Here is an 11,761-nt window from a genome sequence, read left to right on the forward strand (position 1 = left end):
GGCACTGCATCTAAGGCGTCACTACAGACCCTGGTTCGATTCTAGGCTGTATCACAACCGGCCGTGATTGGGAGTCCCATAGGGCAGCGCACAATTGGCCCGGTGTCGTTGGGGTTTGGCCAGGGCAGGACGTCATTGTAAATAAGAATTTGTTCTTGACTGACTTGCCTAGTTAAATAAAATCATGAGTTGGTGTTGATGGCCATGTCTTTAGGATCGGGAACTATTAGCCCTTATGCAAGCATGAGTCAACGTTAGCATCCACTTATTAGCATCAAGCAGCTTTTGTGCTTGCTTGTTTTTCTGACAGTGTTCGCTCTCTCGCAATAACAGTGCACCATGGCATGTCCCTGTTGAAAGTCAATGGAGTGTAGTCCAGTGACTACGCTCTACTCACATGGAGAACAAGTCCATTCGCCCCCGTGCCCTCACCTACCCATCTCTGTGACCAGACAGCCATCACTAGCAATCGGAGGCCAGCCAACCTTTTTCCTGAAGTTAAATATAGAGCCAGGAAAGAATAGGAGGAAGGGAGGGAAAAGGGGGAATTGATGGCGGGAACAGGGTGAGAAAGAGACGGAGCCCCTGGTCTCAGAGCAGTTGGCGCACAATGCACACCTGTTATTATTAAAGCTACTATTATAAACACATGACATCATAGGGACGTTTTTTAAATAAAAGTAGCTGTATTGAAAGCTTTGTATGAAAATGGTTCTCGTGTGAAGATCCTGTGTGTTCTGCTGGAAGGGAAATTCAGGTTCCTCGAATAATAGGCTCTCTTGTGGTTGTCCTAAAAATACACTTTCTGTCACTACTCCTTCCATTCTTTCCCTTAAAGGCCCAGGGAGAATGGTTGGACAACTGTGCCTTCTTACTGACCTCACACGCTTGATGTTCGTTGGGTCATTATGGCCAACGACCTGACTGTCGTCCCAGGTATCAGCACACCACACGCGTGTGTTATTATGGTGCTACGCTATGAGCGTGTTTATCTGTGTGTTATTCCTATCATAGTTACTGTCACCCGCAGGACCAGCAGCAGTCCCACCAGGACCACTTGTAGTTAGCGCAACAGAGCAGAAAACAGGCTTGTTATAGCTGTGTTTTGTTTTCTCTTTTTTTTTTCACTCCTCCTGTCTAGATAGGAGCAGCATTGTGAGTGTTGGAGATTCGTTGTATGTGCTGGACACCGGTGGATGTCTGTGTCGTTTTCCCAAGGCAGCCGGCTAATGGACGGCGGAACAGTGAACTTTCATCAGTGAAACCACAGATGACAAGATGGTCTCTTTTTATCCTTTGACGCCTCTTCCCTGGCCCCCTTCGCACCAATTTCTCTCTTACCTCAGCCCCCCCCCCACCTACTTTCTGAAAAAAAATAGGAACCTTTTAATTGAATGACAGTTTTTTTTGTTCGGTGTGTTTATTTATAGAGCTAAAATACCCTGTTGCTAGGCGATGGTGTCAGAGGGAGCGAAGGAAGGGATGGCAGCGCGGAGGGGAAAGGCGTGTACTCCATGTGAAAGCTGAATGACAAAACAAGAACAGGCCATGAGTCAGCACTGACGCACGCTCAGTGGGCATTGCTGCTATTCGTGTGTGTGAGCACTCTTGCGCCCACTTTGACCGTTTCTGTACATGTGTGTTTTGTTCAATTTGCTCACTTGCTTTCATGTTCTCTGTTCCTGCTGGACTTTACATGTGCGTTGGCACCAGCTTGCCAGCATCTGCCCAAGTGGTACAGATGCTGAAGTGGCGCCATTGATCTCTGGGCCCTATCGTCTACGATGTGGGAATGATATGCGTATGCTTTATGGGCTGCGACGCATCGGATGGCCATCAGAAACCATTCATTGTTTAGTCATTTCAAACGAGACAATTGAAGTAGTTCAATGGTTTAGCCTATCCTATTGCTCGGAATGAGTCACGTGTCATAGGCTTTTAACTGGGTGACTTGCAAAATCGAATCTACCTTCATGATTTTAACGTGTCGCCTTTACAAAGAGGTTTAGTGACAATGGGCATCCCAGTCATTCTGGTGCAGCAGCATTTGAACTGGAATGAAGATGTATAGTGACAAATGTGGACTTTGGCCCAACAGGTGGTTCAATGAGACAATGTCTGCATTGCGGACTGTGTTTTTATCTAAGTGTTTACTCTAGTGTTTTAGATATGTCCTAATGTTTTCCTATGACAACCATAAATATCTCTGGTATGCACTCCGTAGGGCGTTTTTATGTGTTGTATTGTGCCCATATGTTTCTATGAGAGATTTTCTCAGCCTGGTTGCTAGAGCACATTTAGTCCTAAGCGGGTGTGTGTGTGTGGTTATGTCTCTGCTAGTCTGCCTGGCCTTGCGTTGAAGTGGTGTTGAGTCTTTTAAGGACAACCTACCTCGCTAAAACACATATTCACTCTCACTGTTCTCACATGTTCTGTGTCTAATGCTCGTTCTATCTTTTATTTTGTCTTCGTACTCAAGGCTGATATACGACGAACGTGAAACTGATATGAACGCGCCAGGCCCAATCCCTGTACAGCTTTGATTTCAAACTCAACACAAGTTTACCCCAAAAACCAACCTCCTTTGCTTTTAATCACTGATCCCAGCACAGCTCTGTAAGACCCTTTTATCCAAAGTGACTTAGTTAGTAATCTTCTTGTGACCCGCCACATGGGAATCAAACACAATTCAATGATTTTTTTTTTTTTACCCATTCTTCAACCCTTTGTCGACTCTCCACTACCCGCCTTTTCCCTGTTGCCTCTGCTTTTCTCAGCCCCATGTTCCACCACCCCCAGCATATGAGCACTATGCCTCCATCTAACCCCTTCTCTCCTTCTCCCCGTCAACAGGGTTCGCCTTCCCCGACTGGGCCTACAAGCCCGAGTCGAGCCCCGGCTCGCGACAGATCCAGCTGTGGTGCTTCATCCTGGAGCTGCTGCGGAAGGAGGAGTACCATGAAGTCATCGCCTGGCAGGGTGACTACGGAGAGTTTGTCATCAAGGACCCCGAAGAGGTGGCCCGGCTGTGGGGCGCCCGCAAGTGCAAACCTCAGATGAACTACGACAAGCTGAGCAGGGCGCTTCGGTAAGAAACGGGAACAACTGTCACTACGACGTAGGGGTTCTGGGTATTGTAGGATGGAATTGTAGGAGAAACCTGTGTAAATACAGGTTGAATGGTATTTTGTTCTTAGACCAGGAGCTCTAACACACCCAACTAATATCTCTCCATTTGAAGACCGCTTTTAGCTGATTTAAGTTGGGCCGGAATAATGAGAGCTCTGGAGTGGCTCCCTCCTCGTTACTCTTTCAATGAGAGGGGGAGGAGAGCGCAGGAGCAAGCGGGAGCGCGGCTCATCGCGACTTGTTGATCTCCGACGTACGTCAAGGTCCCTCGTTTTAATGTGACCGCTCATTTAGATAACGTTTGTCTTTTTAGAAACCCGCACACCTGCAGAACACGTGGGAAGACAAGCTTTTATTTAGTCCTCTGTCTGTACTCACTCCCTCACTCAATTGCACACACCTCTGGCTATCACACGCACACACTTAGCAGCCAGCGCTGGACACATACCAGCTTGTCAGCATCACCTTCAAGTCGTAGGTTGGTGTGGGTCAGCTAGTGCTCATCCTACCAATGACTCGTCACTGCTGCTTTCTCTGCCAGTCCTCCTCCATCCCATCTGCGCCTTGGGTTTGTTTCTATAGTAAACTAGTCTCCTCGACCGGGCGGACCCTAACCTCTGGTACTATTGTTCCGTTGTAAAACTCTTCAATGAAAGTAGTTTTCCATTCTGAAGTAATTGAAAGACTGCAATGTTCTTTCCTCATTAGGGTTCAGGCTTTGATTCGGGGACGACGAGCTCCGTTAGTGTTCAAAATGTGGTACTTTAAAGCTGTGGCATTCAGGCAGTAGTAACGTTAGCCCTTTGTGCTTTGTTTGAAGTGAGTTCAAATGTTCTTCAAAGCACCGCAGCCCATGTGTGAGCTTGTGTGTCCCCGCATGTTTCGCCGAGCTCGCTCTCTCTCTCTCTCCCCCCCCCCCCCCCCTCCAGTAGTCACTCACCGTATCACACAGTGTGTGCTTGTGTTGGCGCTCGCGTGGTACATCCTGCCCCCCCCACGTGTTCGAGTCCTCTTTCTGCGCCTGTGAACATTATGTTCCAGTCCAAACCTCCCGTCTCCACTTCACATCGTCTATATCAAAGCAAGCGCCAGGCAGCCCTCCACTATCACTGCCATTTAGCAAGTGTGTAGGTGGGAGCCCACTCTAGTCATAATTTTGGAGTCGCGGCAATCGGGAAGAGGCCCTTCATTCATCGAGTCAGTGCGGACACTGAGTGAGAGGATCGGCAATGAAAAGGCTAGAACTAGCTGCCTTTTGGTTCAGCAGCCACTGTAGTGCACTCAGTCTCTGAGGACTTCCTCCCACTCAGTGCAACAGGAGTTCTTCAAGACCTGAATCAGTTTCCCAGTGTGTTTATTTAACTGTCGTTTGTAAATGTTTGTCTCATTGAGGTAAAACTCATCTTACAAGAGGCGTAGTATACTACACTGTCTACTCATTACGTTTCATATTGAGGCACGGTTGGTTACGGCACATAATGAGACCCTTAGATAAACAACTACACAGTGATGGATACTGCACGTTTTTGGGGGTTTTTCTGTGTAATGCACTCAGTAATGCTGGAAAGCATGTAATTGAATGCATTTAATCCTTATTTAAACATGGAAATTGAACAAAGGGATAGTAACCATGCAACCCCCCCCCCACAGATATTACTACAACAAGAGAATCCTCCACAAGACCAAAGGGAAGAGGTTCACCTACAAGTTCAACTTCAACAAGCTGGTGCTGGTCAACTACCCCTTCATCGACATGGGTTCTGGTCAGTACTCTCTCTCTAGTCTGGTTAAAAATCCACCAGCGACTATCACTGGCACAGAGTGATCCGAGACATCAACATTGTTAGCAGTTTGAGCACAGTATAGCTGAATACGTCGTGCGCGTCCGTCGTTTGGAAGTCTTCACTCTTCTGAAAGCATTTCCATAAAGTCCTCGTGTTATTTAGAGATTTTTTTTTTTTTAAATTTCATTTGTATGTATCTGTCCAATTACAAACGTTTCAAAGACTACGCTAATACAGACCTGAGAGCTTAACCCATAGTAGCGCCATTTTGTAATGGAAACCGCTACACCGACTGACTGGTAATGGCGCGGGCTAAATGCTAAAACACGAATCCATCCCCATGGGGTTTACGTAGTGCAGCGAGGATGGCGTCTGTGTTTATCCGCTTCATACCAAGTGTTTTCCCTGAAATCCCCTCCAGCGGTAATCACAACCACCACAGTGGAAATACGGCACACTTCCTGATGCCATGTGGCATAACTGCTGCGTGATGTTTTTATTATACTCCATATGTGATGTGGTTCCGAGGTTTTGACATGTGTTTTGATATAACGGTCACACACACACACCCATGCCTCTCCGACGTTAACTCACTCAGCGGTTTTAGGGAAATGGAGCAACCTGATCCATGTTTGTGATGGCAAAAAAGAACAACTTTCCAATATTTCATTTTGGCACGGGCGAGGATGCCGAGAATTTATTGTGTGCCACAATTTGGCGTGGAAGCGTCGGAAAGTGGAATGTAACACGTGGCCAGTGTGAGCCGTGTGTTTCTCGGTATACAGTGACTTTTGCTCTCACTCACCTGCTTCTTACTTGGTTTCACTTTCAGTCACTCATCCTTCTGTCACCTAGTGCCTCTCACTTGTTTTTCCTCTACTGTTTTCCTCGTCTCTCTTTCTCTTATTTTACTCTCTGATTACCTCAGTTTCATTCCTACCGTCTCTAACTCACTCGTCTCTCTCCAGGTAGGGGAGTCCCTCAGAGCGCCCCTCCCGTGCCGACTGGGGGCAGCCACTTCCGCTTTCCCCCCTCCACCCCGTCCGATGTGCTCTCCCCCAGTGAGGACCTGCGCAGCCCGGGCATGTTCAGCAGCGTGGCCCGCCGCCTGGGCCGCGGCTCTGTCTCCGACTGCAGCGACGGCACCTCCACCAACTCTGAGCTGGAGGAAGGCGTGGGGGGTGAAGATCGTGGCGGCACGGGCTCTGAACGGGCATTCCGCGGCCTCCTCCACCCCCGCCTCTCCCACGACTCCCTGTTTCGCGCCTACGGAGGCCCTGGTGGGCTAGGCCGCCCCCCGCCCGGCCACAGGGTCCATGGTGACCCCATGTCCCCGTTCCCTGTGTCCCCCCTGCCGGGCCCTGGGGGCCTCCTGGGCCCCACCCTGTCTCCGGCCCTTTCCATGACCCCTGGCTCCCACCTGCCCTACACCCCGTCCCCCTCCCTCAGCCCCATGCTGGGCTCCCACTTCTCCTTCAACCCGGACGACATGAAGCGCTACCTGCAGGCCCACCACCAGAGTGTCTACAACTACCACCTCAGCCCCAGAGCCTTCTTCCACTACCCCAACATCGTGGTCCCCCAGCCCCACAGGCCCTCTGTCGCCCCTGACAAGCCCATGACAGCCCACCACCATGCCCCGCCCATGCCCCATTCCCATTCGTTGCACCACCACCAAGGGGAGGAGCAGCACCCCTCACCCTTCAAGTTCAAGCTGCAGCCGCCTCCGCTGGGGCGTAAACAGAAGGATGGCTCCACCTCCTCTATCGGGGGCTCCTCCTCTAGCCTAGGCTCCTCCTACGCTGCCTCAGGACTACTCTCTAACTCCTCCTCCTCAGTGGGCCCAAAAATCAAGGTGAGCCAATCCCTAACCAGAATCAAGATTAGCCTGACTAACCACCAGTTTGTTAATGTAAAAAGATGTTCTCAACAATGACTCATCTATTGTCTCTTATTGTCTAGGTGGAGCCCGTCTCCGACGTTGAGTCCGATGAGGAGGTGGAGGTGACCGACATCAGCGAGGAGGACGAGCTGCTTGATGACGACGAGGGAGACGTCTTCACCCCCCTTCATCCCACCAACGGAACCGCCCCTACTGCCATCACCAACGGCAACCTGGGCGCCATCGTCGAGGACGACCTGGACGAGGACGTGTTCAAGACCCCCGCCGCCCCTCCCATGGGCCCTCTAACCCCCTCCCTGTTGGCCTTGAAGCGCGAGCCGGGCCAAGGCCCTCCCATCAGCCCTGGCGGCACCCTCTGCATCCCCCTGAAGCTGCGCTTCAAACGCCGCTGGAGCGAGGACCAGAAGATGGAGGCCGATGGCGAGCGCGATGAGGCCGAGGACAAGAAAGTGCGGGCAGAGAAACAGGTGGAGCCAGCAAGGAGGGAGTCAGAGAATGGGGAGGGGCCAAGGAGAAGCCTGTCCCTGAGTCTGCGCGCTCCTCCCCCTCCGGCCCAGCGCAGGGCCAGCTCCGAGTTGCAGAGAGCCACAGCCCAGCTGTCTCTGGAGAGCCATGGAGCTTGCTGAGGCAGGGATACGCACAAACCGTGGACACGCATACACACAATCATATGCCCATAACTACATACACATTCACTCATATAACCAAGCATGCACATAGAAACAAGTGCCTGGGCAAAAAGCCTTTTTACTCCCATTTGCAACACATGAAACCCAGAACATTAACAAACAGCTCAGCATTCTGTGACTGAGACACTAAGAGATGGTCATAGACACAAATTAATACTGACACCCCCTCTAAACGAAAGACCCCCTGGGCCTATCCCTTAGACCTGTACACTGCCTTTGGGTGCCTCCGATCTCACCTCAACATCTCCCAGTAACACCCATAGCTCCTTTGCCTTTCCGAGATGCATCAACACAGATGTGAAAGAATCCCCCCCCCCCCACCCCTTATCTTCAACAGACTTGAAAAAAGATTACAGAAGTGCCTGTCTTCACGTACAATGGTTTACAAAGCAAAGGTAAGCGAGGGGCCTCGTACCAACTCTTGTCAACTATTCCATCTCCTTTGACTGGGAAGGGAGCTCAGGAGTCATAACGAAGAGACTTCCCTGTCCATATCTGTCTAATCACAGGGACTGACTTAGAGACTTAGGACTGAATTTGTGTCCGAGTCAGCGCTCTCTCTTTGACCATCGTCCCCCACCGACTTGAGCGTAGGGCTAAAAAACAAAATGGCGTGCATCCAAGCCTTAATGGACAGCTCATGTACTGGGCAGGGTCCAGAAAGTGGAGCAGCAAAAACCCTTCAAGTTGGGGCCCTACATGTTAGGGGCCATTAATGTGGGGACCCTACATGACTTTTGCACAATCTTATAAGGAGAGTGGTAATTTGTCCGCTTGGAATGGTGTTGAAAGAGTATCTTAGAGGTCTCCTCCGTTCCACTGGTTGGAGCTGCTTCTTTCTCCCATAGAGAGCGCCTCAAAAAAGAAAGAAGGACAGTATTTGGGAAGAAGCGGTGCAACGGAAGGTTAGAAGTACCTCTGTATATACAATGTTCTTGAACTGAAACGAATATATATTTTTTTTCTCACTCCCCAAAAAAGTATACCGTGAAATGAATGCGAGGACCGAGGTGAGCTCATGCAAAGCCTTTTAGTGACATTTTAAATTTTTTTAAATTCCTTTTTATTTTCTGTATTTTACAAATACGCAGCCCATTTTTTTTTTGAACAAAGACAAATTGAGATTGTGCTTTTTTTAAGCTGACAGGTGACTATACATGAATTACCCTGGCCAAATAACGTGCACACTTACACACTATAGAAGCCTCAAGCATACCGTACTGAAATCTGTTGGTGTGGGCACAGACCTTATACACTGACTGCCACTTTGCCTTTTTTTATACCAAGAAACAGAATCTGAATGACTAAAACCAATACTACACATATTTTATTTGAATATATTAAATACAAATGTTATAATTAAAAAAATTATAATTTGATATGAATCAGGAAATGCTATTTTTAATGATAACTCTGTCGGGCATATAATATATATATATATATATATATATATATGAGGGAGCCTCTTCTCACCTTGCCTCTCTTGACAGTGGAGCTGAATTGGAAAGGGATCATGTGGAATCGGAACACATTTAATATTTATAATGTAAAAACAAGTGTTCTGTTTGGGGGGGCTTGAAGATTGGTGGGTGAAAAGTGACCAGTAAATGACCAAATAATGGAGAAATGTTGCATCGTGGAAACCTTTTAAGATTTTGGGGTTACCTTTTCTGGCCATCACTAAAGAACAGACATTCTTGTGTTATCGTCCCCCCCCCCCCACCCGAACCCCAAGTTTACGACCAGGATCTCACCCCCTCTCAGCAACCCAAACTCTCCTGGAAACACAAGGACAGGGCACCTTTGTTGTCTATTGAACCCACCGTTTGGCCGGACTTAGCTTTTGTCTTGGACCATGAACTATACTAGGAGAATGCATCAGTAACACTCCGCCACCTGAATATGTACATGTTTGAGGTAGACCTGGTCTGCTGAGAGGTCTGTAATGTGGGTTAACCTAGAGTAAAAGGAAGGTGACATCACTAGCGACATGATCCCCCACCCCCGTACTAGTCTCTCAGGCTTGGAAAACTCTTAACCAAAGAAACAACCCTCGCCCATGCAGGATATGACATCACAAAACCTCAGAGAGGAAGTTCCCCTAATCTGAGAAGACGCTCTGCGGGTACCGTCTAGGTCCCTCCAGCCTTTGTAACTCAACAAGAGCCGGGCCCAAACAAAAGACTCACTCAAGAGTATGTTCATAGCACTAGTATGGTGTCAGTGGGTGTCTGTATGCAGATGTTGGTGTTGCCGTAGCCACCCAGTACGTCTTTTGTCCTGCCTTGCATTGTAACTGACTGCTGCCTTGTTGCTTCAAGAGAAAATAATCTAAAAATGTTCCCACTTTTCCCTCTCGTCGTTGCTGTTTATTATTTGTCCCAAATTATTATTTACTGTCATTGTTATTATTATTAACATTATTTACTATTTGATTATTTTGTACCCCTCTGGGCCTACCTCTTTTCCATGGCTATTTGAATCCCTCGTGTTTTGTATTTTATATTTCCAGTATGTATTTTATATTTCCAGTATGTATTTTCCAGACAACGACAACTCCTCCATCTTACTATTAGCTGAACTAAAATAGTAGTTTTAACTTCGACTGAGCTAGTTGTATTTGTAATTATGGACACATGGAAAAGAGGAGCTCACATAATCCTATCACATTACCTTTGTTTTGAAATATTATCTTTTTGGGTCTTTGTGTATATAGATGTATTTTTTTTGGGGGGGGGGAGACTTGGTAAGAAATACATTCTATTGTTTTGACATTGAATGGTGTCGTTATCCCTCTTCTTTCACTCTTCTTTCTCCTTTTACTCTTCTCTCCTTTCACTCTCCTTTCACTCTCCTTTCACTCTCCTTTCACTCTCCTTTCACTCTCCTTTCACTCTCCTTTCACTCTCCTTTCACTCTCCTTTCACTCTCCTTTCACTCTTCTTTCACTCTCCTTTCAGTGGTTACTTAACACTCAAACAGAGAGGACTCCATACCATGAGGCAACATGTATACCTTCTGTTTCTCTTGTATTTTGTCCCCCTCATTTGTAATTAAATTGTAATCGGGGTTAATTAAAACAGGTAAAAATGGACAAGTGTCTTTCTTTGTATTTTATTTTAAATATATGAGCTACACATGAGTTGTATTATATTCATTACAGGTGCTTCAGGGTAATGCCTTTCGACCTCGCCCTGCTGAGCTGTACTATATTTGTGAGCAGGTTTTCTTTCACCTTGACACGTTTTACTGCCGCACTGTTGTGAATGTGTTTAGTCACAGAGATACGTCAACCTTTTGATTCAAAATTGTATTCTAAGGTTTCACCTTGGTTAACAATTACCCAGGCCCTTTTAAGGGCTGTGCAGATGTAACTTTTTATGAACCATAGGAAACTGAAGTGTAGCAGACACATTCTCCAAGTTCAACAATGACAATATTTATACTTTTCTCCTGAACAGCTCACAAAATGCCATCTAGCAAATGACTTGACCGCAAATGCGAAGTGTCCTTGAACATGGAATGTAGCTATTGTAATAGAAATGCTCATGCAGTAGGAATTGTGTGTGTTCCTAACGGTTTGTTTAAATCCCTTAGAATAACCCCATACCATCTGTCTTGGGTGTCATTGTACATCTAACTCCATTTAAGATTCCGCTCCCCCTTGATTGTGACATTTTCAAACCCATCCATAAATAAAATAGCTCTCACACTTGTAAGCGAGTAAATATCACGACCAACTAGCTCTTGTTGTTGAAGGCCAGTGAACATCACGACCAACCAAACTTTCATAACAGAGAAGTAAGCTGCACTGAAAGATGTAGTAACTGTCCTAGGAATTTTCAATGGCCTTAACTTGGAAACTGACCCCCTCTACTGGTCATTTATGGTAATGCTTTGAGATTAGTTCAATTAGTGTGTTATGTCCATGTTTAACCAGTAATGTCCACGGGAGACAAAGTCAAGCAAAAAAAGAAAAGTCCCTTTTTCAGGACCCTGACTTTCAAAGATAATTGGTAAAAATCAAAATAACCTCATCTTCTTTGTAAAGGGTTTAAACACTGTTTCCCATGCTTGTTGAATGAACCATAAACAATTACTGAACATGCACCTGTGGAACGGTCGTTAAGACACATAGCTTACCAACAGTAGGCAATTAAGGTCACAGCTATGAGAATTTAGGACACTAAAGAGGCCTTTCTACTGACTCTGAAAAACACCAAAAGAAAGATGCCCTGGGTCGCTGCTCATCTGCG

The 11,761-nt window shown here is 47.1% G+C and overlaps 1 protein-coding gene across 2 annotated transcripts in view; it reads left to right on the forward strand.

The window, feature by feature from the left end:
• The window catches only part of LOC135549986 (ETS domain-containing transcription factor ERF-like), a 29,146-nt gene extending 18,544 nt beyond the window's left edge, over positions 1-10,602 (forward strand). For both annotated transcript variants that reach the window (XM_064980402.1, XM_064980403.1), the window contains exons 2-5: positions 2,854-3,088; positions 4,780-4,892; positions 5,882-6,768; positions 6,876-10,602. In XM_064980402.1, the coding sequence (XP_064836474.1) occupies positions 2,854-3,088; positions 4,780-4,892; positions 5,882-6,768; positions 6,876-7,442 (1,802 nt within the window). In that variant the 3' untranslated portion in view covers positions 7,443-10,602. The remainder of the gene's footprint in view (positions 1-2,853; positions 3,089-4,779; positions 4,893-5,881; positions 6,769-6,875) is intronic.
• Positions 10,603-11,761: the final 1,159 nt, after the last annotated feature.

The sequence above is a fragment of the Oncorhynchus masou genome, chromosome 12, assembly GCF_036934945.1.
Source record: "Oncorhynchus masou masou isolate Uvic2021 chromosome 12, UVic_Omas_1.1, whole genome shotgun sequence".
Classification (NCBI taxonomy): Eukaryota; Metazoa; Chordata; class Actinopteri; order Salmoniformes; family Salmonidae; genus Oncorhynchus; species Oncorhynchus masou.